The following is a 27,604-nucleotide window of genomic DNA, read 5'->3' as shown; positions in this document are numbered from 1 at the left end:
CAAAGCTGACAAAATTTACCCCCGGCACAATTTTCATGGAGATACTGCTACCCCCAAGCCTCAGAACATGCAGCCTCCATTACTCTGGCTCATACATACATAGACTGTATGCACCAAGCAGGCCACACACACAAACACGTAACAAATACTTGGGACATTAGCACACAAATCTGAAATAGAGCATAGAAGAAGAATTTTACAGAATTTGGCCAGTAGATTTCCTCTCAATTGTGACAGATAAAAAGGTCTTATTACAATTAGTAATTCTTGAAACACAGTAAGCTGTCAACACCACCCTACATGCTAACCCCATGAGAGTGACCATAGTCCACTGTCAGTCAGATAAGGGCATGGTTGGTATGTTCCTCCAGGTCACAGAACCTCACCTATGTCAAGGGGCAGGCTTAGGCCTTTCCGCACACAATACATTATCTTGATACACCAGATAATATCAGTGAGGCATTAAGGGAAGAAGGAAATTCCCTTCCAAACACAGGAGGACAAGCTCTTTTTGAGCCTTTTTAGGTAATTCTGCAGAGTTGGAATCGCCTTTCCCATATGTTGCTGCCTCTGTTGCCTTCCCAAGCTTTTTCTTCTCTAGGGCTTTCCTCGCTCTCTCTGATTCTTTGTTTCTCCAGATTCCTTTCCTCCTGTTCCTGACAAGCTAATTTTAAACTTCTTTTGAACTCCCTGGACTTCTCCTTTTCTATCGCCTTATCTTTCTGGAGAGCCAACAGCAAGCTCAGGATCTCAGCCAGATCTAATCCACCAAAGGGAATAACTCTTGGAGCTGAGGACAGACTGTGGAGTCCTTGTAATCTGGGGCGAAGACCAACTATGGCTCTGCAAACTACACACTCCAAAGGTGGTTCACTTACGGCATTGTGTACCCTTTGGGGGGATCTACTGAAAATTCAAACATCCGTAAAGTGCTTCCCCCAATGTAATTCACACATAAATATGGGTACAGGCATACGCTAGGCACATATCTCTAGTGATGACCCTAAAGATTAGTCTGTAAGTCAGTTAAATTTTCTTTTGGACCGACAAGTCAGTTTAGGTAAAGGTTAGTGTAAGCAGCATTCAGGCACTGCCTGTCAGTTTGTGCAGGCACAGTAACACATAACCTGCTAAGAAATACTGGTGAGTCCAGGCATGGACCAGTACGATCAACGTCTTAGCACGCTTGACCTTTAGCAACAGCGCAGGAGGCCAAGGACGTCAATCAAGTCCCCTTCGGGATTACCAAATCAAGTAACATGATCAGCAGGCTTGTCCTTGGTCGTACAACATAGACGGGCCCTTATTTTTGACAGTTGCGTCATTTTAAGTCCAGATGTGGCAAATTTTCATCTTCAGTAGTTGTAGCCTTGGAGGCCGGTACAGGAAAGGGATTATCTTCGGTAGTTGTGGCACTGGAGGACAATACAGCAGCATCTCTCGGGTAGGCATCTCAGATGTCAGATCTAGGCTCTGGGGTGTTGGTGGCAGGAAGGCCAGGACACGCAATGACAACTTGGTGACTACTCCTTTATGCACGTCATAGTGAGAGCAGCTATAGGACACCCTACAGACCTTCGGACAAATCCATATTTGTTCTCTCTCAGCAGCCAGCTACATCTGGGTACCAAACAACCTGGAAACACAATTAACTTCCCCTCTTGGACGGTTTCTCCGCACATGGACTCTCTTTCCCTCTTTGAGCATGGAGACAGGCTTCTAGGAATTTAGACAAACACTCAGCTTAGCCAGCGAGCTACAAACTTTGGGTGATTTCCCCTCACCCTTATGTGGCTAGCTATCACCTGATGCGAGCCCTGATCACACAGTAGTCCTCCAAGTACTCTGGGGAACACTTCCATCTTTGGTCACTAAGCACTTGGAACTGGTGCAAAGTAGAGTGCTTTGGATCCCAATTTTATATAGACATTCTAGGCTTTGGATGTCTTACGGCTAGAGCTGCTGACTTTGAAGCTGGGGCACCAGGTTCGAGCCTGGGCGTCGGCTAGGCATCCTGAGATTCTGGGCAAATCACTTAAGGTCCCCGCTCCTACCAAATAATGAATGTGTCCTTGTGTAAAGTAACTGGTGCTTATGTAAAGTGCTCCAATACCTTCGGGTCGAGTTTGTGCTATATCAATCGGCAATAGAAATGTTTTTAAAACCGGTCTGAGTTGGTTCTATTTCAACTGCCATTTCCAGGCTGCTTGTCAGGCCTGTGGATCAAACGGACAGTAGTGTTTGTGCAACTATGACTCAAGGCACCTTTCCACTAGTTAGAAAGCAGCAAAAGAAACTTACATGGAGCGGTTATTGGAATCGAAGAAATTCCAAGATGGCCATCGCGTCTACCATGAGATGCGCCGTCTAGTTTTCATGGTCTCCAGTGCAGTGGAATTCAGGTGAAGCGTGCGGTCCTTTAAACTGCGCACTTCACTGAAGCGTTTACCCTCACTGGTCAAGTTTGTCAATGCTCCGCGATAATTCTCGTTCCCTACTTCTTAAGCGGCGGTTTAGCTAGTTCTGTTCTCGGTAACGTCCTTTAGCCCGTCGGGTTTTAGGTTGTCCCGAATCAAGCATCAGGCATCTAAAAAAGAATAGTTCTCAGACGATATTATTCAGAGCGGTTCGGAACATCTAATGTCAATGGAAAGCTTGAATCCAGAGAAACGTTCCATCCGACTGAAACCTCCAGAGAAGAACTTACCACAGATAAGTGTATCGTTGTAAAGTTAAAAAGAAAGGAAACAAGTTACAATTGTATATATTAATTTTTAAAAGAAAAGAAGAAGAATAACTATGTACTGGATGTAAATATTAGAGTAAGACTCACCTGAAGGTGCAACCGAGAATTTTCCTGTAAAAGAAAGAAAGGCAATTTAGGCATGAACTGAGTCAGTGAGAAAACAGCGTTTTCAGTGAACAGAGATTGACAATAAAGTTTAAACACCTCATCCATAGAGTCAGAGGTAGGTAGTTAAGTTTAAAGCCAGATTAAAAGACAAGTAGGTGAAGGAAAAAGTAAACTAAACGTGTTATGGTCCTTCTAGAAATCTAACTCGTAAGGATAATAGAACAGAACACCGGATAGAAGAGAAAAAGACAGCGAATAGAAGAGCAGCTTAGAATCAAGGAATTACTGGTATGTAAGAGATAGTAAAACAGGAGCACATAGGAAGTAGATTAGAGTAGAATAAGTAGTAATAATTCTTGTAGTTCTTACTATTTCTAGAACCCTTCAACTACAACGCTACAAACTAATTGAGCAAGAAAAGTAAGACAGGGTTCCTGGATTATCTCTTCTCATTGTCTTATTTTATCCAAATTCTCCTTTCTCCCTTGGAGATTTGCTGGAGACTTGATATACGCAGGTTTCCGGGGTATCCTCGAGTGGGAGTTTAGAAAAAGGCATCTTCTGTTCCTGTGCAAGTTCCTGGTGAAATCCTCTGTCTCCAGTCGTGCCACTGCTCTCCACACAAAACCTCGGTGTGAAATTAATTTACTCACAGTAGGTAACAACGGGGCTGGGTTCAAGCAGGATTATCCAATACACTGGCCCAGTGAAGTTTGAGTATTCTGCACCTGGCTGCCATGACCTTCCTCAAACAGTAATTGGTGATAAGCAAAATGATAGGCCTCCGCCTAGAAACTTCCACCCCTTTAGGAATAGAAACTGCAACTCCACCCCTCCCCTCTTCTATTCATTAAATGTCAGTGCTTAGGAAGAACTAATCAATAGCCTTTTTCTAACAAGATTCTCTTGGAATTTCTAAAGGAAGCCCCTGTCTCCATCCTCCTCACTTCAGTGCCTGTGTCTCCACATTCCAGTCAATGGAATGTAGGCTATACACGGATATATGATGATACAATGAGGGCCATTTCAGCGCAGTCTGTTAGATCGCGGTTTTCACAACACAAGTCGTTACATCAACTTGCGCTGGAGGGGCGATAAACAACTCCAGGCTACATACAGTAGGCAACGTGTTGAAAACATTAATTTACACTATTCCTTAGTCTATTGCCCTCCAGTGCAAGTTGATGTAACGACTTGTGTAGTTAAAACCACAATGTAATAGTACCACGTTGAAATGGATGAGTAGTAAGCGATATCTCCCCTATACACTTGTATTGTCTCGAGGAGTTACCAAGGGTACTTTTGGTGTGTGAGGGGTATTTAAAGAACACTGTGTGCTCCCACCACTGTAGGGACCACACTTAATACTTGTCCAGCACAAGCCTAGGTCAATGTACACCCACTATATTAGCATGATGCTAGGGGCAAAATAAATGTCAGCATAGATGTTTCACATGCAGTTGGGCATTCAGGGCAGGGCATTCACAAGTTTGTATGATGTGGACATTACCATCTCAGCAGCCAGTCTAGCTCTGCAACTATGTGGCATGTTTGATGTGTATATTGGTGCAATGATATACATGTATTTTTGAGAATGCAAGCAAGTAGCCAACCATAATATTTGGCGATGTATTGCACACATTATAACAGCGGTTTCTCAAAGGTTTATAAATGCTTAAAACTAATCAAAAGAAGTAGTTTTGTGCTATTGTTCAATGGTTTGGGATTATGATCTTTTCTTGAAACATGTAGAAACAGATGTATTATTGGCACGGTCATATTGCCAACAAAGTGTTTGCACAGTGTTAGCAATGTGAACTGAACTATACTTTGTAATGTACCATGAACATTATTCAGGTACAGGTAGAAAAAAGGGTCTACAGAAACACTGATTCATCAGAGTTCATGAGCCTGGATTCTTTCCGTGATTCCTTGTCATTGGATGTATGCAGATATTGAGCCCTGAAAAGGATATGAGACCATGAGCTGTGTCATGCTCATTGGAATGCTTCCTTATGTCTATTTTTAAAAGTCCCACGGGACAGGTAAAGTGTAAGGAAGGTGGAATGACTATTTTCTGCCTACTTTCTCTGAGCTGCACATGGAATCTCAATGTTGGAATCATAGATCACAAAGATATCTGAGACTCAAAATCAATGTTCCCTCTATTTGTTTTCTTCTGTGTGTGGCAATGTGCACTGCAGCAAAGGCTATATGCCCCAGGAAACCAGCCATGCATGCACAGCAACACAAATCTGTGGTATTTGGTGGCAAATACCACTTCAAACTTTTATCTGGAAATGTGAAAATAAGGTGTATTTGCACATATACAGCACCTGAAAGACATGCTTCCTAATAGAGACCACCTCTAACACCATCTGTATCGCGTTCTCTAGTTTAGCATTCATCACCCTCATGCACCTCTCGAATCAACGTCTGTTATTTTTTTCTCTTTCCTTCTACTAACTCTGTTGCTCCTATTTCTTCCACCTTTCTTTGCCAATCTTATGTCTTATCCTTTTTTTCTTACCTTCATCTTTTCTATCCTCACACTCTAATCACTCTCCCCCAGTTCCCATCTCTGCATCTCATCACCATTTCCTAATCAAGATTCTACCATTAGTGATCATGTTCACTGACCTATTGAGCCACAGGCATGAAAACTGTTCGCCTGGGCTTTTCTGCACTACTGCTGAAAGGATACCACACCAGCTACTAGTTAATGAATAGCTAATAACATTAGTGAGGTATGTGTTCTACCTTTCAAAATGCCCCAAAAGACCACATTTGTTCAAGTTCAAAACACTGTGTTGTTAATCTAGTTATGAGACTCTGAGCAGGTCAGAAGTTTCATATTGATGACAGAACATATAAGTTGACCCACTCTTGTGTCATAAATGAAAGGCTGACAAGATTTTAATTTAATAAGTCACAGATTATAGGAAAACCTAGGCAGCAAGTGCATTAGCCCACTGGATTATATTATCTCTTTCGGATCTGAAGGACTACAACAGCGCTATATTCCATTTTTATCTTCTCATATGACAGACAAAGAGGATTTGTTGGGACAAAATTAATGCACAGTCACTGTCGGCCACAAAGTGTGGTATTTGTGCCTTATGTTCTTTTTAATTATTTTAGACTCATTGAGTACCTCCGGAAACTAAGACTAGGCAGTGCTGCCACGGGAAAGCCGCTAGTGTTGTTTTTTGTTCAATGGGAACTTTACTGCCCTTGCTGATGCTGTGTCTGTGTTGTGTTAGTGATACTTGTCGAAAGTCTTCACTTCAGAAAAGTCAAAAGCTGCGGCACTGGTCGTATATAGAGCTGCAAGTTAAGAAGAAAGCAAGAAGAAAGTAAAAAAAACACTAAGACATAAACACCATAGGACGCAAAATACTATCTGAATATTTTTGCCCTATGTCATCTCCCATACATGAGAGCAGCTTCAGGATTGCCTGAGCGCTCTTAATTAGCACTCCCTGTCTGACTGGGAGCCTGTGCTAGCTCTTTCCAACCTGGCAATGCAGCTGGGTTGGAGAGAGATTCAGTGAGCATGTTGGTTTGGCTGGCCTGAGACGGCCGACATGCGCACTGATTGCAGTGCCCAACCCCCCCGTCGGTGCCTGTCATCACCATGATGCCACCCACAAGCCACGGCCGGGAAACAAAATAAACGATAATAAGCCAGAGTTTTTGTTTAGTTTTTTGCTTTTTTACGCTGCTGGAGGGGGGGGGAGCCGACACTGGTAAATCGGCCTTAGGAGGCCCACCTGGCCCTCCCTCCAGAACTGGACTTGTTGCAACCTGGCTGTTTTTCTACTGGCATGACTGTATTTTAATGTACCGCCTGCTACAAAGAGACATAGACAAAATCACAGAAGGCTGGTATATTTTTGTTCCTTTTTTGTACAAACTTCAGAGTCTAAATACATGCAGAGAACACTTTAAAACATCTACTAGAGCTTCTGTAATGATTCCAGACTGATAAATAAACAAAAGCTATGTTACAAATAAACACAGGTGATTTTAAACGAAGTTCCATTTAAGCAGATGTTGGGGCTTCTGCAGCGTCTTAAACATGAAACAAATGCTTGGTATGTTTCCTAAAAAAAGGCAATCGAGATCTGTAAAGAAATTGTCAAGACAACTTACTCTTGTGTAGCCTGTGCACTGAGGAACAAAAAGAAAGCAAGCTGATATTCATCTCTTGACATCACTGCCAGAAGTCGAACAGCAGAAGCTCTGGCTGGAAGCAGGGGCTGATCTAGGCTCATGGCGGCCCTGGGCGGGACCGTAGGCAGGGGGCCCCGTAAGACGGGGTCCAGGAAGGGCGTAGCGGGAGACCAGTGAAGAGGGGGGGGTCAGGGTGTTTGGACGTGGAACAGAGCCGGAGGCCGCAAAATCCCTGCCAGGGGACGCAACGCAAATATGTATCCATCCTCAGAGGATTATTATATTAAGGATATATATTGGGGTGGCGGCCCCTGGGGTTTGGCGGCCCTGTGCAGGTGCACAGCTTGCACATGCCTAAGGCTGCCCCTGCTGGAAGGAGCAGCTGGTGTCCACTCATAAATAACATGCCCCAAAACAGATTAAATAAAAAGCCATTCTCTGGAAGTCGAGCGCTATTTCCTTCAACGCCAAACAATGCAGATTATTTACAGCCTTTAAAAATACAGTCAAGCTTGTGTCATTCCTCCAGACTGCGCTGCTGTCTATGTACCCTTGCAGCCGCACCTTTATTCCTGAAACTAACGCAGCAAGTGGCATGTGCAAGAGCCACCTGCTGCGCAACTCTTAACCTTTTGTCAACAAGCAAATGGAATTTTTTTGCACCGCTGCTTTTAAAACATGAGCAATGCAAAAAAACTGTCTTCTGTTTTTAAATGGTCTTTCCATGCCTTATCATGGGGTGTGATTTTCAAACGACAGATTGAGTGCCTTGGGATGCATGGTATTCTACAAAACAAGGGAACCTAAAGTAGCAATAGGTCTGGGACCTTGGGATTAGGTAATGTTACAGGAGACAATGGTCCCAAACTTTAGATCAAATAACCAAGCAAAAATAAATATAGACCAAAATTGGAATCTATATTAAATGTCCAGCCGGACATATTTAATAATTGATATATTCAAATGTAGTAAAGTTGTGTAACTAATTAATACATAAGATGTGATCTGTGTCACTAGGATCCCATATATGTTTTTTATTAATATGTATTTCTCTCTCTTTTTTCTATTTTTTCATTGTCTTTTCTTAATTGTTATGTTATTTTCTATGTCATGTATTATGTTTGGCAATTCTTTTATATTAGTAAAGGCATTAATGTATATGTCCTGATGATGATCCCATATTCAAAGGGGATCGAAACGTCGTCAACAACTTACACTTGATGATTTGTAAATTTGTGTATGACGAAATCACAAAAAGTGTATCTAATTGTCTGTGTTAATTGTGAATAATTTACAGACTTTTTGCTTTTGCCTTACATTTAAATGTTTCTCTTGTTTGTAGTCAAGGGGTAGTTGGACTCTGGTTGTGTCCCACTTGGAATTTGTTAAACAACTTTACTACATTTGAATATATCAATTAATAAATATGTCCGGCTGGACATTTAATATAGATTCCAATTTTGGTCTATATTTATTTTTGCTTGGTTATTTGATCTGAAGTTTGGGACCATTGTCTCCTGTAACATTGGGCTGCATGGTGGTGTGTGCACGGGCATGCACCCTACAGGGAACGATATCTACCACTAATGGTAAATCTCGGAATGTGCCAAAATGCATGGGTGGTTGCGTCGGAAAACCCATGCTCCACCCATGGAACGCCTCCCTGGGGCAGAGTAACGCAAGGCAGTGCAAAGCTTGCATTACTCTAGATTTATCAAGCCATGCAGCACCTTGCAAAGTGGTCTTGTGAGGCTTAATAAATCTAACTTAGGTTTTTTTGTCACCCTTGCGTTCCCTTTCCTGGCGCACGGGTGATGCAAAACCTGTTTAATTCGGCCTAATAATCAGTTTGCAGGAACTGTAAGCAATTTACAGAAAAGTAATACAACAACATTTATTTCAGGTTTGGGAAATTTGTTATATGTAAACAGAACTCATAGATTCCTCAAAATGTATTTTAACGTTAAAAATCGATGGAGGCAATGCAAATGGCACTATGTTGCATTCCTGAACACTCAGTAGCTGAATTTCTATTTTAATGCTATTGCTACAAATAGGCATTTGCCTGGTCCAGTGATAGATGAGGTTTAGAAAAGAGGGGGGTATTTTGAAGGTGGCCCGTATACATATGGAATTTAATACTATTGAATTAATCTCACCATAGGCACATGGATACTTTGAAGATTAATAGCATTAAGGAGAAATTTTCAGAATACCCCTCTCGCAACATTCCTTTTCCTTTCAGAATCCTCTTGTGCACTATTCCTTCTTGTGGTCTTCACTGTTTATCATTGAAGGTACTACAGTTTGTTTCAGGCATAATGGCACTATCGACTTTAGACTTGATTCTTTGTTTACCTCCATTACTTTCCTTAACTTCTTCATTTGCAGATCTCTGAAGGAGGAAACAGAGGAACACAAGGGGTGTGCAGTTTTGGATAAAGAAATTTCAGATGTGATCTTTGTTTTTTGTTTTTATCAGTGTGTTGCAACTTTGGGTTCAAAGAATGACAGAGGATTGTCAAGGATTGATGTGAGGGGTGCTTCCTAATGTTCATGGGTGGGATACCCCAGTGCATGATATAAATACTGCTCTGGACAGTTTGACTATCTCATTGATATGTTTAGCATGCAATTGATTTATTTTAGCGAGGTTTTTAAAGCACCGTGAGTTGCTTTTCAGTTATTTCAGGGGAGGGGACTTAAAGCTGAGGTACAGCAAGAGCCAGCTAATAAGGTAACTTAGTGTTAGCCTATGAGAGAGATAACGTTACAACTGTTAGAAACGACTTTAGGAGTTTTTCACCTACAGGACATGTAAAACCTAAACTACTTTTTGAATACCCTGCCCTGTGATTCTTTAGGGCCTACCTTAGGGGTGACTTATGAATCTTAAAAAGGAAGGTTTAGGCCTGACACAAAGGTCTATTTTGCCAGGTCAAAAGGGCAGTTTATAACTGCACTACAGGCTACAATGGCAGGCCTGAGGCATGTTTTACAGTGTCACTTTATTGGATGTCACAATGAGGGCTGCTGCCCACTAGTAGCATTTAAATAACAGGACCTGGCTAGTACCATTTACTAGGGACGTACAAGTACATTAAATGAGCCAGTTAGGTGTAGGCCAGTTTTACCATGTTTAAAGGAGAAAGTGCAGCACTTTAGCACTGATTAGCAGGAGTAAAGTTCACAGAGCTCTAATGCCAACAACAAGTTCTGCAAAGTAAGCAAGTAAAGGTAAACTGTCTGGGGAAATACCACACCAAGTATGTCAGGTCTAACAGTCAAGGAGGGCGCCATCATATGTCCTTTATCACAGTCCCATGGTGCAAGGAAGGTCAGTTGAAGGAAACATTGGTTCTATTTTTAGGACATTCCTAAAATGCATATAGTTGGACTTTGCCCTCCGCCCCCAGGATTGTATTCAGTGCATTCCAGAGTTTGGAACTCTGAGATCCCAATGCCCTAACTCCATGTTTGATCAAAATGATCATATTTTTTGCAAAGGTATTAACCCCTTGTGTGCTCATAGTGGGCGTGTGCTCAGGACGGCGTTCGAATGCCGCCGACTCCTCAGCGCAAATTCCACGCTTGTGCGGAAGAATTAATTAGTGGGCGGAGTTCGGACGGCCCCTGGACGTCCTCTGCACACGACTACTGTGACGTAGGATGGCCGGGGCCATCCTGAGCACGCAAGAGGTTACGCCCCCTAATTAAATCCCCGCACCGTAGCGGAATTTGCGCAGCAGGGAATTGATTAAAGTGCTAAACCACAACCTTTAGCATTTGTACCGACACTAATACAGAAGGAAGGATTTCGTTACCTAGCACCTTTTCCTTCTGGAAACAGCTATATATCCACACCTTACTGTGGCATTGAACACCCTACTGGAAAGCTTTGCAATATGTTGGGTTGCAGAGGGCTATGCCAACTAAAGGAAACGTGCTTTAACCGAACATTTGAGTGATCTGACAGAAATACACCAATTATTCACAGGGAGTATAACAATATTTACCTACAACTTTTGACAGACAAAACAATTTACAACATGTGCATATAATCTCTTCAGGGCAATAGCTTCATATTTCATACGGCATTCACTAACTTTGCTGTAGAATAACGAGAAGGAGGTCAGTTTTCCCTACATGCACCATTTATGGTGAAAAAACATTTTAATTACATGTTTGATTAATAAATGACTAAATACGATTTCTATTATTTCTCTTTCAGCTCAGAGGCATAACTGACCACAGTCATTTTGACAATTTCCTTCCTGAAATTGATGACCCACCAGACGAGCTCTCAGGATGGGATAAAAACTTCTAAAGAAAGTCTCCTGGCTGTCTAACAACAACAACGTTACCAAAGGACTGTTTAGGAGTCCCACTCTAAAGAGGAACTAGATCTGATCTAAAAAGGTTTTCCCAGAGAACAGTTGTATAACAAAGCTGACATTTATGTTGCATTGGTGGAAACCATCTCAGAACTCCTTAATGATGGAAGTGATGTCGGTGGGGAACAAAGTGTGTTTAGTTGTAATCTAACATCCTTGTTACATAGTTGCAAAGGTCAGAGAGCGCCAAACGTAGAGATTTAAATTGAAAAAACGGTTGACTACACCTTAAGCTCTCATCCGCCGGAGGATCTGAATTTGTTGTCGAGTCTTATGATTTGTGTACAGCAGCAAACATTTTAAATTGGGAATCTAGAACGCGGAACAATGAGTAAAAGAAAATACTTCGTTTTTTAAGTGAAGATAAGTAGTTTTTGACATAAAAATATATCACTGTGGCTATTAAACTGGCAAGTAAACGAGTGTGAAACCAAGTTATAGAAGTGAACACATTTTGAGTGTTGTGAAAACGGTTTTTATAGACAACCATCAGTATCTGTGGAATTTACGCCATTCTTGAAAATGTATGTAACTGTGCGATCATGGGTACATGATAGCTTTCACATCGCTATAATCTCATGTGGATGCTTTCCTCGAAAAATGCTAACTAGCTTTGAAGTGGGTATGTCTCACAAACACCTCTACTCTGCACGGTATTTCCTGGAACAAACTATGTTGTATTTTAGCTAGACTCAATGGAAATTCAGCGGTGTGTCACTCGTTTCCATGCACTTATTGTGGAATCAGGAACGCCACTGTTGCCGGTCACTAAGAATCACACTGCTTCACTCAAGGTACGGGTAACTGTGCATCAGGGGAACAGGCGTGCACCCTAAGACATCAGCTGGTCTCCACATTTACATTTCCTCGACAAGTAATAATTTTATTTTCATCTTTCTTACAGCCATCCGTTTAAGTTTCATCTTACATATAAACGGCCTGTAGAAGTAGGTCTCTTACTGAAGTTACCTCAATTACGTTTGCGAGGGATGCACAAAGGGATCCAAGCATGTATAGGGTTTTACGGATGAGGAGATCTACCCACTCATTAATCCCACTCAAGGGAGAATGACAGCGTTCTTGCACGTTCCATGCCATAGTGAGCCTTTGAAGTTTGAAAATGCCCACAAACGATTATGTTTGCGGGCATCCACAACCCACTACCATTCCCCTTTCCAACCTCGAAAGGATTGCACTTTTATTTGAGCCACATGCTGGCATAAATACCCTTTCCATGGTGAGAAGGGAAATGGATCATCCCCAAATTTGAGGAGGCTGCTGTAGAAGGGGGTTTTCCAAGGGGAAAATATGTTTCTTGTGAGGGAAAGAGAAACGAAACAAATGTGAATTTGTCAGGATAATCCATTTCCCAAGGGTGGGTTCACCACAGAGAAAGCTGTACAGATGAAATGCATTCCCAACAAGGATTTACCAAGGAATCCACTTGGACACCTTAGCCAGGAACAGTTTTCCTTGCAGATTCCATGAGGATGATTGTGAATTAAAAAAAGCAGAAGATCTACACTTGGGCATAAATGTAAATATGGCAGGTTATATTTCCTATTTTTCTGTGAATAGGCCCCCAATTGTTTGCAGCTTTCAGATTTCCAATGAAATTAGAGTGCAGTATAGGATTTGAAAACCCACCAATTTATATTGAGCACTGAAGACCCACATGTAAGGCATAACCTTCAGTTGAACAATAGCAGGTCTCGTATCTCATCTGCTGCTGCCTCAGCACTTACAGTGTACTTTGATTTTTCTACTTTGAAGTCTGAAGCACGCTGAAGTAGTCTATGGGTGGCATTTGAAGCTTTAGAAATTGATTTAATAAACTCTAATGTAACAATCACCATAAAATACGCCAAACTGCAAATACCATATTAGAGGTTGAGCTTGGAGAACAGGGGCGGATTAGCCTCTCCTTCTCAGGATATTGATTGACAGTTGTATGACTCCCTGAAGCTCATGGTACATTTTGGAGACAATTCGTGATAATTTAATTGAATACTCTACATATAAAATTGAGGCCTACTTTTCTATGTTTGATGAATTCATGAAGTACTTTTTCTCTTAAGTTTTTCATTGTCTGGTTAATTTGCCTTAATGAATCAGCCTTAATTTTTAGTAAAGAAGACCTGTTTATGGGTATTGACTACAATAGAGATCTTTAAAAGTGAGTGTCCTCTTCGTAAACCATAAAATGTGGCTAAGGGAATGTATTTGTTTACAGTGTTATTTATATAATTGCACATCACACCCCACTAGAAGGGTCTGAAAATAAATGATAAAATCTTAAGGACATCATTAGAACCTGTCTTATTATGGAGTCCCCCTAATAGCGGGTTTTAATTGTGCATGCCTGACGTTAATGATATTACGGGTTGTTTTAACTTGCAAGGTGCAAAATTACCAAGGATTCCGGGTTGAAACTTGAGAATCAGTTGAGGAATTACCAGGGGAAGCAGTAATTCTGGGTCCTAGTCCCCAAATAATTACCCTTTCTCTCCTCCTGTTTGCCCAGGATATTTCAAGGGTAGCTAAAATCTTAGGGAATTACTTGAGAGTTTTGTGGTAACTCCTCAGGCGTTAGAATTCCTGTTAGGAATCAAGGGTCTCTCATATTGAAAGGCTATCGCTTTTAAGGACTTTTCTGTTGATTATGAGCTCTGCTGATTGAAGGGAAGATACCTGTTCTGCCCTTCTTGAGAGAGCATGACTCTGTACCCAAATGAGTACAGACAAAACCTACGAAAAGGCCTCAGTACCTGATCTACTTGGGTTGGTATGATCAATAAACATGCAGGAACCGTACAGGCTAGTGCATCCTGCAGACTAACTGGGGGAGGGATTGGCCAAACTGCACTGTCAGACGGGCCCTACTGAATGTAGTGTTGAGCTTTGTGAATAAGGGACTTCCTTATTCTTTGAATTAAGCTTGCATTTGTTCAATACATATTTTAAATGTGCACATTTGTTCTCACCTTTGATGAACCATATTGTTTTGTCTGTAGTTCCTATAACCTTCCCTAGATCTGTTCAGTTTGATGTTTTAGTAGACTGTGTCGTCTTTAATGCTAGGAATTATGAGTAATTTATAAAACAATGAAGCAATGATTTGCATAGAATCTTTACAGCTTTAAGGTATAGTTGTTATATGGCGGCATATGAGAACATGTAGGGTTTGATGAGTGCTGTTGTAGTGGTCTACAGAATCTTCTGCAAGAGTCCTGATGCTGATTTGCGACCACCAGTTGGGTAATGTGTAGCATTCATTTAGCCAGGACAATAGTACTGTTTAGACAGCAGTGTAGAAAACTCCAGGGTTGTGTAACTTCGATGTTTGGTGTTTCCGACGAGAAGAAATTCAAATAACTTACCTTCAATAGCGCTTTATCTGTTAGTGACTTTATCAAGCCCCAGGTTCCTTAACTTAGAATATTCATAGGCTTCAAGCTGGATCTGGACATTTTTTGAGCAATCCCCCCTTGTGCACCAGTAGGTGGCATTGTCTGCCCCTGCATGGAAAAGCCTGCACCAGAGGTGAAGTGCATTGTGCTATATAGTTCCCACCCCAGCACGCTGACATCAGTTCTTGACTCTTTTTCAGCACCAGAAGCACAGAGTAAAGCTGAGGAAGAATGATCAGTATGCCAAAGTGAAGTCCAAATATCTCACATCATTTTGAGAAATCAGTCCACTGAATCAGGAGGATAGGAGAGTCGTTAAGAAATATGTAGCTGGATAGTGTTTCTACCAGACAAAACGCTACAGAAGGTAAGTAACTTGTTCATCTGATAAAGACTTCTAGATGTAGAGTCCTTACCTTAGAATAGATACCAATGCAATATCTCTCCCAGCAGGTGAGTCTGCTGATTGTTTCAGACTAAGAATTCCTAGAGGTCTGAACGGGTAAAATGCCCATCTCACCAGACCTGACTGTTGAGGCAGTAGTGTTTGGCAAATTTGTGCAGTGATGCCCACGTAGTTGCCTGACAGATCTCCTCTTGATAATGCAGTACTCGCAGCTGTAGGTCTGGTATGTCTGGTAGAGTAAGCTCTTAAGCCCTCAGGGGGCAGTTTTTTGGCCATTGCCTAGCAGATCTTAATACATAGGATGATCCATCAAGGGATGGTTCTCTTTGGAATTGCTTTCCCCTTCTTTGCCTTTGCAACACCAACAAAGAGTCAACCATCCACCTAGAGGTAGTTGGTACAATCAATAATGAATGGTAATGCTCTTTTTGGATCCAGGTGGCGGAGTCTCTTCTCTTCTTTAGAAGGATGAGCAGGGGGACAAAAGTAGGCAGGGTGATGGTTTGCCTGACATGAAAAGGTTTTACCACCTTTGGTAAAAAGGATGCCAGATTACTAAGAACCCGTTTGTAAGCAAAAAATTAAGTGTATGGAGGGTTAACAGTGAGTGTTTGCAGCTCGCTATTCGCCCTGGAAGATGTTATCACCACAAGGAAGACCGTTTTTAGAGTTAAGAGCAGAAGAGAGCAGTTATGCATTATCTCAAAAGGCAAACACACAAGGAAGCTAAGAACTAAATTAAAGTCCCATTGTGGCATAATGTAAATGTAAATTGATACTTGTATAGCGCACTACTCACCCGCAAGGGTCTCAAGGTGCTTGTACGAATACCACTGTGGAAACCATCCTGGCTTTCCCTGTGAGGTGTCCACTCCTGGGCACCCCCAAGGTGGAGGTCAGGCATCCTTAGCATTGTGGGGGCCGTTGTGGAGATTAAGCAAGCTATTGCCCAGAGTTGCAGAGTGGGACTCCATGATTGGAATAGGCACCGAGGCGAGAATTATCAGGTCCGTGGAATTGTTGAGCTCAAGACCCGCCGAGGCGGGGAATTGAACCCTGGTCCCAGGCTAGACCTCTGCATCAGGGTCTGCCGCTCTAACCATTGAGCCACACTTCTCCACAATGAAGGGCATAGGAGGAAACAGATGCAGTAAAACATTAAGGAATCTAGTCACAACAGGTTACCTGAACAGGAAAGGTTGGTCCAGCAACTGTAGAAAGGCAGGAATGGTGGACAGGTATCCTTTGACAGAGCCCAAAGCAAAGCCTTGCTGTTCCAGGGAGAGTACAAACAATAGAACTTCAGATAAGCATGCAGAGGATCAACCTATTTAGACTTGCACCAAGCCACAAACCTTTCCCAACAGCAGACGTCAATAGTTTAAGTGGAGTGTTAGAAATAGGGGTTTCTAGTTGACAAGGGCTTGCACCGTTGTCCGATTCGGGACCCTTCTTCCTAGTCAGGATAAGGGAGTTACACTCCTAAAATAGCCCCTGCTTACCCCCTTGGTAGCTTGGCACGAGCAGTCAGGCTTATCTTAGAGGCAGTGTGTAAAACATTTGCACATAACCAACAGTAATACAGTGTGAGTACTACAAAAGGACACCACATCAGCTTAGAAAAATATCCAATACTTTTATACATACTTAAGACAAGACCAAAAACGATAAAAATCCACAATACAGTACTTAGAAATCTTCAGTTACCAAAATAACCTTGAAAAACAGTTACTTAAAGTTGATACCTCCCTCTGGGGCTATCACAGCATCGTGAACAAACAAAAACCCAACAGTTCTGGCTGACCGCGGAGTCGTGGGCCAGTTACGGTGTCGGGAAGACCAACAAAACAGTACCTTTAGAAATGCAGGGTGTCGGTGACCACTCGTTGAGCTTCCAAAAGCATTGCGTTTGCAGGTGTCAGTACCGTAGGTCGGTACAGGAATTGTCGGACCCATGAAGTCACACACATTGCAAATCGAACTCCTCACAGTGGAAGTCAGGGGCGCCGGAGTCGGGTGCTGCGGTGCGAAGTACAGTGGTGCTGTGTGTGATGCGCTCAGATCACGGTGTGAGCAGCAGCTCAGAGGCAGCGTCAGATGGCATTGCCGGTGAGACCAGGGTCGCGGTGCGAAGTGATGTGGTGCTTGTCCCGGTGCTGGCAGGTCACGGTGCAAGCATTGTCGCCGTCGTTGCTGAAGCACTGTCGTCAACTGACGAACTGGAGTCGATGGCGCTGGCCTCAGTAGGCCAAGGATGCAATGCTGGGTGAGGGCGGTGCGTTGTGTAACTTTATGAGTGGAGCCCTCGAACCACGGTGCAAGCAGCGGTGTAGACATCGGTGTGGAGCGGCATCGTCGGGGATAGAAAGGCGGCGTTGTGAAGTGAGGCGATACAGAGTGCGGTGCCCACAGGTCGCGGTGCGGTGGCGGCGTCAGCAGGCATCGTTGGTAAGACCAGGGTCACGGTGTGGCGTTGCAGTGGTGCCCTCTGCAGTGCCTTCAGGACACGGAGTCGGCAGCAGCGTCGTAGAGGGCGTCAGGTTGCTTTTTCTTCTGTTGCAGCAAAAAACACATAGTCCCCAGTGCTGAGGGCAGAAGAAATTGAAGTCTTTGCTGTTCCTGAGACTTCTTGAACAGGGGGCAAGCTCTACCTCAAGCCCTTGGAAAAACTCACAAAAGTAGATTGCAAAAGTTCAGTCCAGTCCTTTCACTGCCCAAGACAGAAGCAGCCACTGCAGGCTAAAACAGCAAAGAACTCAGCAAAGTGGTAGTTCCTCCTCACAGCTTCTCCAGCTTTTCTTCTTGGCAGTCTTCTTGGTCCAAAAGAGTTCTAAAGTTCAGGGGTTTGGGCCCCAATATTTATACCACAAAATCATTTGTCCTCTCAGACAGAGAGGGTCTGTGCCCAGCCAGAACCAGTTCTGCCTTTCCTGGTGTGGCTTCCCTACAGGAGGTGGAGACGGCATTGTCAGAGGCAGACCAGGCCCATTCAGGTGCAGGGAAATCTTCCCCTACCCTAAATGCACCCCAGGTCCATTCAGCCCTTCCCTGATCCACCTAGACTAGCTATAGCCTCTGCTGCTCCCCAGCCCCTGTCATCCAAAACCAAGACAGTCAATCCACAGTCAATCCACAAATCAATATGCCTGTTTTTCCCGCAGCCTTTCATCACAGCCTTACAAGGCAGTTGTTACCATGACCGCCTTGTAACAACGCATACCATTACCCAGCAAGTCGTAACAATGACTTGCGGAGGGGAACGATGGATGTTGGAATAGTAGGATTTACTATTCCAACTCCAGTCTGTGCGGACAGTAGGGAAGGTGTAGGATTTTAAATCCAACACCTTCTCCCCCCTCCGCAAGTCGTTGTTACAACTTGCGGGGTAATGGTATGCGTTGTTACAGTGTAGTCGTGATAATGACCGCGTTGTATCAACATGCGGGGGGACGGTTTCGTGCTGAAGGTTGTTTACCATCCACAAACTCAGCAGAGGCCTGCTGGATGGAAAATACCTACTTTCTAAAAGTGGTATTTTCAAACAGAGAATGTAAAAATCACCTTCACTAAAAGATGCATCTTTAAATTCTGAGGTCAGGCATTCTAAACTTTGTTTTCCTCCTAGTTCCCAGGTCCAGTTATGTTTATAAGATGTTATAAATAAACTCCCCATTCTGTCCTATGGGGAACAAGTAGCCTTGCAATAGTGAAAAATGAAATTGGCAGTAATTCACTATCAGGACATGCCACACACACCAGGCCATGTCCTACCTTTCACATACACTGCACCCTGCCCACAGGGGTACCTTGGGCCTACCTTAGGGGTGACTGACATGTAAGAAAAGGGAAGGTTAGGGCCTGGCAAGTGGGTACACTTGCCAAGGCGACATGGTAGTCCCAGACTGCACACAGGCTCTGCAATGGAAGGCCAGAGATACATTTACAGTTTTCTTTATGCAGGTGGCACAATCCAGTGCTGCAGACTAACAGCATTTGATTTACAGGTCCTGGCACACTCAGTGCATTTTACTAGGGACTGACACATACATCAAATAGGCCAATCATGGAAACACCAATCCATAACACATTTTACCACAGGAGCACTTGCACTTTACCACTGATCAGCAGTGAAAAAAGTGCGCAGAGACACTAAGCCAGCAAAATCAGTGTCAAAACTGGGAGGTCAGAAAGCAAAAACTCAGGGGAAACATGCCAAAAGATGCCAAGTCTAACATGGAGGAACGCCTTGCTGCCAGAATGACATTACACACTTCAGATAGGAGATCAAAGGCCCTCAATTGTTATCACTCAGTCTCCATGCATGAAGGTGGAGAGTGGACAGGTTCAGGTACAGTACCCTGCCCTTTTGCTGTGACACAGGATCCTCATGAAGGGGCAGTCTGACTACAGGACAGATGCTCATACTTAGAAGTTTGGGATACCATACTCTTCATGCTCAGTCTGGAGCTTGTAGGATGACTTGGGCCCAGTCGTTCTTGATCTTCTTGAGAACTCTGGACAGGAGTGGTACTCGGTTTGAGATGAAATTCTGCCTTGGAAACTCCAGCACGCAGAAGTGATGGCATTGTGCATTCTTGGTGATGGTGAATAGATATAACCAAGGCTCTCCCAGATCTCAGAGGAGACCTTGCACCACCTCCAGATTAAGACGCCATTCAAGATACGTTAGACATCGATGGCTGAGATTGTCCACTCTGACATTCACAGAGCCCACCAGGAAATGAACCACCAGGTAAATGTCCTGACTTCCAGTCTTATCCAGATACGCAAGGCCTTCTGACAAAGGGTCCATGACCCTACCCTGCCCTGTTTGTTGCAGTACCACATGGCAGTGGTGTTGTCAGTGAACACTTGAACTATCCTTTCCATGATTGAAAGGAAAAAAGCTTTCAATGCCAGTGATATCGCTCTTAGTTCCAACAGATTGATGTGGAGCTGAGACACTGTTGGATACCAAAGACCTCTGATCTCCACCTCTGCCAGGTGGCCACTGCAACACAGGAGTGATGCCTCTGTCATCACTGTGAGGTCTGGTTCAGGAAGGGCGAGAGGTCTCCCATTGACCTAAACATGGTCCATGAGCCACCATTGCAGATCTTTTGTTGTTCCCTCCGATATATGGACCAGTTTGGAGAGATTTCCCTGATGCTGTGCCCACTGGGCCTTCAACTTCCACTCCTGAGCCTGCATATGCCAACAGACATGTTTTACCAGCAGGATGGCCCAGCAGTCTCAGAGTCAGTCTCACCAAAATCCAGGATAGAGGCTGAAAAGTCAGAAGCATTGCCCGAATATCATGGACTAGCTGTTCTGGAGGATAAGCCTGAAACTGCACCATAGCCAGAAGAGTTTTAATGAATGGACCCATCTGAGAGAGAAAGAGAGTCAGGTGTGACTTCAGCATGTTGATAGCGAAGCCCAGTGAATGTGGGAGCTCCACCATAGTCTGAAGGACGGAAATGACTGCCTGGGGTGAGCCTGCCTTCAACAGCCAATCATTGAGGTAGGGGAAGACTAGAACCCCTGACCATCACAGATGCTCTTGAACCAGATTCATGACCTTGGTGAACACCTAAGGGACACTGGTAAGACCGTAGGGGAGCACAGCAAACTTGTAATGCTCCTGGCCCACAGTGAACTGGAGGTAACGTCTGTGGGTAGGCAGGACTGGAATGGGGAAATAAGCTTCTTGCAAGACCAGAGCTACCATTCAGACCCCAGGGTTGGGGCAGATAAGAACTGAGCCACAGTGAGTATCTCAGAGGAGACCTTGCACCACCTCCAGATTAAGACGCCATTCAAGATACGTTAGACATCGATGGCTGAGATTGTCCACTCTGACATTCAGAGAGCCCACCAGGAAATGAACCACCAGGTAAATGTCCTGACTTCCAGCCATGTCCAGATACGCAAGGCCTTCTGACAAAGGGTCCATGACCCTACCCTGCCCTGTTTGTTGCAGTACCACATGGCAGTGGTGTTGTCAGTGAACACTTGAACTATCCTTTCCATGATTGAAAGAAAAAAAGCTTTCAATGCCAGTGATATCGCTCTTAGTTCCAACAGATTGATGTGGAGCTGAGACACTGTTGGATACCAAAGACCTCTGATCTCCACCTCTGCCAGGTGGCCACTGCAACCCAGGAGTGATGCCTCTGTCATCACTGTGAGGTCTGGTTCAGGAAGGGCGAGAGGTCTCCCATTGACCTAAACATGGTCGATGAGCCACCATTGCAGATCTTTTGTTGTTCCCTCCGATATATGGACCAGTTTGGAGAGATTTCCCTGATGCTGTGCCCACTGGGCCTTCAACTTCCACTCCTGAGCCCGCATATGCCAACAGACATGTTTTACCAGCAGGATAACCCAGCAGTCTGAGAGTCAGTCTCACCAAAATCCAGGATAGAGGCTGAAAAGTCAGAAGCATTGCCCGAATATCATGGACTAGCTGTTCTGGAGGATAAGCCTGAAACTGCACCATAGCCAGAAGAGTTTTAATGAATGGACCCATCTGAGAGAGAAAGAGAGTCAGGTGTGACTTCAGCATGTTGATAGCGAAGCCCAGTGAATGTGGGAGCTCCACCATAGTCTGAAGGACGGAAATGACTGCCTGGGATAAGCCTGCCTTCAACAGCCAATCATTGAGGTAGGGGAAGACTAGAACCCCTGACCATCACAGATGCTCTTGAACCAGATTCATGACCTTGGTGAACACCTAAGGGACACTGGTAAGCCCGTAGGGGAGCACAGCAAACTTGTAATGCTCCTGGCCCACAGTGAACTGGAGGTAACGTCTGTGGGTAGGCAGGACTGGAATGGGGAAATAAGCTTCTTGCAAGACCAGAGCTACCATTCAGACCCCAGGGTTGGGGCAGATAAGAACTGAGCCACAGTGAGTATCTTCGATTTTCCCTTTTTCAAGATGTAGTTGAGAGGGCGTAGATCTAGGATAGGTCAGAGGTATCCATCCTTCTTGGCACCAGAAAATAGCATGGAATAGCAACAACAACCTTACTTCTGATGCTGGCACCCTCTCTACGGCTCCTTTGGTCAGAACGGCTAGTACCTTCTGTCACAAGAGCGCAACTGGTCCTCCATCAGCCGATCTGTGGATGGGGGGAGTGGCTGCAGTGTTTGTTGGAATGGGATGAGGTAACACCTTTGGACAATCTGAAGCACCCATTTGTCTGATGTTACGTACCTCCGACGATGCAGATGGTGTTGTAATCTCCTGTCAACTGGGTGCCTATGCTGGACTCAGGGTAAGTATAGAGGCTTTGACTGTGTGGCTGCTGGGGGGGAGGGCAGCAGATTTGGCGGACCTCTGGCTGTGGGCCCTGTGGGGCTTGTGGGAGCTGTGTCCGCAACCTCTAAATGACTGAGCCTGCTGGCCGTGGTGGCTAGGTAAGAAAGGAGGCGGCTGATAGCCCCTACTCTAACCATAGACAGGAGCAATGCAGAATGCTCCATCTCCCCCCTCCTTTTTGAAGTAGAGATCAAACGGTTGATGAGTGTCTTAGAAGGCATATCACCATAGCGCTCAAAAAGTTTTGGAGAGTATCTTTTCTGAGGGTGAACGGGGGAAAGATCTGTATCTACTTACTGAGAGCGAGACTGCATTGGACCACGGGATTAGGAAGAGGATCATCTCCAGTTGGGCGAACACAACTTTCAAATGTCTGGGAATACAGGTCAGTCACATGAAGGCAAACATCTTAGTAGATAACGTAGGGTGTAACTTTCAGTCTCAGAGAATACAATTGGCCTTTTGAGGGACCCTTGCACTCACAAGTTGCAGACAGAATATATCTAACCAAAATTATAATGTTAGCTTGACTGCTCTACTGTTATGCAACCTTACCATTTAATATACCTAGATGGTATTTTAAGAACTGTTGGACTTAATATGGAAATTGGGGTGCGGCCCAGAGTTACCTTGTGGACTTGAAGCCGTGAATTGGATACAGGGTTTGGAGTCCCAGACTTTTCACTGTGCTATCTTGCAGCCCTGACTCATTGGCTCACCTGTCAGTTAGCAGGATATAATATTTCGGAAATGGGTTATGATGCACAGCTGAATGGAACGTCTTGGATTCCGGGGCAAGTTTTACCCCACCACACACCTAGGCCGCAGAGCACCCTATCATGCCTTGAACATGTGGCACATCACTGCCACTGGTGTGCGCTACAACAGAACTGGGGGCCTTGCATCCTATCACTGTGCTGTCCCACTTGGTATAATTGCATCATCCTTGGGGGTACAAGATAGCAAGCAGATGAGGAGGTGGCGGTCCCATGCTCTCCATGCCACTGGAGTCAAGCTATCCTGGCTGATGAGGGGTGAAACCCTGATACTGTTCCTAGGATGCTTGTTTCCAGGCCAGGGAGGACCTGGCCTGGCAGTTCGGGCTGGACTGTTCTCATTGGACGCATGATCAAGACGATTTGCATATGGCTAGATTAAAACCGTAATGGCATGGGGAGCAAAACACTATGGATTTAATCCCAGATCTCAATAAATAATCAAATGTGCTTCAAGTAGATGATGGGATATGTGCATTGCAAAGAGTTTGATTTAGAAAAAAACAAATGGCCGTTTGACATGTCCCCATGTGCATGCAGTAGGCCATTCTAGTAGTATGTTAAATCCATGATACATTTATATCAACATTAACATAGCATTTCACATTCATGAAATCGGAGCAGCCTCTACAATGGCCACTGCTAGATGTGTCCTTGTGTCTTAACTTTACTTCCCTGGTCTTAATGTGAAGTGCATACTTCTTGCTGCGTGTTAATAAGCAGGAAAAATCAGTTAACCAAATAAAAAATAATATAACTACTTGTGAAAAGTTCATTCCGAGTCCTGCAGGAAACTTGACCTGGGCGAAAACAGCAGTTTGCATCTGAATTGGAATTCTGAGTTTTGCAGGTAAGTCTGTCTGAAATTATCAGAGGAAAAATAGGCAAAATGCGGTAATAAGGTCAAGAAATTCTGGTGGCACATATTATGCCTCATTTTTACCTTCAAAATTCAGAATAGTTAGGTAATGCTACAGCCAGTTAATGCTGCACCTTTCATATAGATATTTAAGGATGCAGTACTTCTGAACCAAATACCAGGACAATTATTTTTGCTGGGGCACTTTTTTTTTATAAATCCTTCATATGACTCTAAGTCAGAATCAAACTCAGCGTGAAACTTTTCTTCCATTCGTGATGGGTCAGAGCTAGGTTGGTCTGGAGGAAATGCTGCAGTATAATTGCATGAAAATGTGAATCTAACAGCTCCATGCCATTTCAAAATGCTACATAGTGGGTGGATGAAAAGTCTTTACAATGACAGACATGTTGACAAACACATGCGCCCTAAAATACACCATTTGCTGAATCAAGTGAAAGGTTCTTGATTAAAAAAAAATACACATTTGGTAACAAGATTACATAGCTTCACTCCGAACCATCCCTCCTGGCTTTATATTCCATTTGGAGCATTAATGCAAAATGCAAAGCATGAAAGAGATGCCAATTGAGTGAACTCATCCTAAGAACAGATGCCTTTCCATTCCACCGATTTGTTGTCGTCCAATTTCTCAGTAACTAATTAGCATTATATTGTAGAACAAATATGAAATGAGACACTTTTTGATTATATCTTCCCTAAATCTCACTCTTTTCTTTACATAGAGTCGCATCTTTTGCCCTCTCAGTTTTTTCGTAGGTGGTCTTTTCCTATCATTGACCTTCCACGTTCATCCGTGCTCCTTCATATACCAATATTTGCCTTGTAATCTTCTCTGTAAAGGTTGCGTCTCTCTATTGTTTATGTCCTTCCTAGTATTTGCATGAACTTTACCTTCAGTATATGTAAAGGATATGAAACACCCCCTCCGTGGTTTGTCCTGTTTCGGCTAGGGATGTGGCAACAAATAGGATGCAAATTGAACTAAAGAGTAAATATCCAGACGTTTTCCATTGTTATTTTCGTTCTTTGTTGTTTGGTAGTAACCCTGAACCCACAACTCTAGACTGTTAACTTAGTGCTCATGATTGTTGATTTACTGGAGTAATTTTGAACATAATTAGATTCGAACAGAAGTTGATGTTTTGTTGGAAATTACTAAATGGGTGTAATCCACATCGTTTCCGCATTGCTATTTGATCTATGATAAACCAGTTCTGCAGCCTACGACTCCACCACATTATTCTACGATCAAAACAAAAATAATCATGACGGCTAACTACCTCGCAATCTAAATGCCCCCTTAACAAACCGAATGAATCTCAACAAGATATATACTGAAAACATGGTGTCATAAGTTTGTTGGTGAAGGGTAACACAGCACAAGATAAAGTGGAACCTTCAGACAGTTCAGTGTTTTGATTGGCTGCACACACTCCAGTGGTTTGCCTTCACTGCAGTGTGTAAGGCAAGAGTTGACAAAAAGTTCCTAGTTCGTTTTCTGCAGATGTTATCCGGTTTCAGACTACATTCAGACGCTATCCCTGACGATTCAACAAATCCTGAATATCTGCTGAAGAAGACAATTTTTTTAAAATAAGCATCATACGATAATTAGTTGTCTCAATGGATTCACGATTTCCGTTAATTATATTCGCAATGTATCCCTTTCATTATCTTGAATTTGTACTGCTATCCGTGATGAGAAAGTCTGAAAGGTATATATTCCAAATGTTAAAGAGTAACTACTTGAAGTATTTTAGAAGTGTCTAAAACGATGCCCTGTTTATTATTGTCATAAATAATTACCACACCTAACTTTGAGTCAATTATTATTGGCAGTGACGTGACACTGTGTTTATGAGTAACCATAATACGTGCTCTGTGGCTTTTCTGCCCATAGTGTGTGCACTTGGAAATAAATTATTTTAACTACTTTTCCTGTAATGTCATTTTTTTACAAATGTTCTCTGCTGGACGTGTAAACTGATGCTTTTGTAGTTAGGAACATGAATGAACTTGTTGCTATGACACGTCAATCCAACAGGCAAAAGTACAGCTTCCTGAAATGCTCTTCCTTAGGTTACTGAAAGAAAGGCGCTGCGGGATATATTTGTTGACATACAATCGCAATATAAATGTAACACACTCACTTATTTACCCAGAGGTTGCGTGTATTTCCCTGCAGGTATGTTTTTTGAATGAGAGCTCTGCTAGGTTACTGAATCTTATTCAAGACAAAGGACGAACAAAATATTTACAAGAGGTGTAGCTGGCTTGTGCTATCATGATCATGATCTGATCTCCTCTGAGGTTTCGCCCAGGAGGTGAATTTCCACAAAACACCGTTTTCAAAGGTGCGGAGCATCAACCTGACTTCCTAAAAAGACGTCCAAGTCTCCCTTTAACCACGTTTTATTTTTCCCTGCCGCGTATTCGTATTTCTCTCAGCTAGACTCTTGTTTCCATCCCAGAAATGTATATCTTTTCCAATGTACATATTTCCGTTTTTTGTTTCCCTAGGTCTGTGTTTACCAGTTTCATTGTGTAGGTCTCTGTCTTGGAGTCACTGTCTATATCTGCCCCAATTTTCTATTGTCTACATAAACTATTTCATATTTTTGTGTGTGGTTACATTTAGTGGGCAAGCCTGTGCAGTGCAGGTAGGGGAACCAATGGATATATTTACAAGCCCCTATCGCCACCACAATGTCACTTTTAGTGACTTTGTGGTGGCAATATGGGCTTTGCCTTATTTACAAGGCAGAGTTAAGCCACTTAATATGGTTTAACGCTGCCCTGTAAATAAGGGTCCCTTTTACGCTGTACTTAGCGTGAAAGGGGGGCAATGGGTATTGAGGTGGAAGTTTCATCGCCACACCTATTGATTTTGACACTGCCACCTATTTACAAGGGGGGCGTAAATAGGAGGTAGCGTCAAAATTAAGACCAGGGAAAACCTGGTCTTAAACAGGCAAAATGAGGGGAAATTCTTTATTTCTCCTCGTTTTGCTGTTTCTTTGTGTTCTCCGTTGTGCAGCACACATAGAAACAGCAAAACACCTTTGATTGTTTATGTGCAGGAAGGTTTCCCTTCCTGAACAAAACAATACAAAAGAAAGACCTTTTCCAACTTCTATGTGTGCTGAATTAAGCAGCACACATAAAAGTTACAAAACACCATTTAAAGATGGGTTATGTGCCCGGAAGGGATACTTTCCTGCACATGAACAACCTTCCCCTCAACACAGGCACAATTGCACTATGATGCAAGGGTGCATGCGTTGGCGCTAGGCTGCTAAATTTAGTGCCAGAACATATTGTTGTAGGTATGGTGCAGCGCTGCATTTCTGAAGAGACGGAGCCCAGCTTTAAGCCAAG

General features: G+C 43.4%; 1 protein-coding gene across 2 annotated transcripts in view; it reads left to right on the top strand.

Moving 5' to 3' along the window:
• The window catches only part of LOC144753369 (cGMP-dependent protein kinase 2-like), a 1,794,633-nt gene extending 1,780,917 nt beyond the window's left edge, over positions 1–13,716 (top strand). For both annotated transcript variants that reach the window (XM_078641085.1, XM_078641086.1), the window contains one exon: positions 11,262–13,716. In XM_078641085.1, coding sequence (XP_078497211.1) covers positions 11,262–11,357 — 96 coding nt within the window. In that variant the 3' untranslated portion in view covers positions 11,358–13,716. The remainder of the gene's footprint in view (positions 1–11,261) is intronic.
• Positions 13,717–27,604: the final 13,888 nt, after the last annotated feature.

Source organism: Lissotriton helveticus, chromosome 5_1 (genome assembly GCF_964261635.1).
Source record: "Lissotriton helveticus chromosome 5_1, aLisHel1.1, whole genome shotgun sequence".
In the NCBI taxonomy this organism is placed as follows: Eukaryota; Metazoa; Chordata; class Amphibia; order Caudata; family Salamandridae; genus Lissotriton; species Lissotriton helveticus.
Note: the sequence above shows the minus strand (reverse complement) of the source record. Positions and strands in the feature narration are given on the sequence as shown.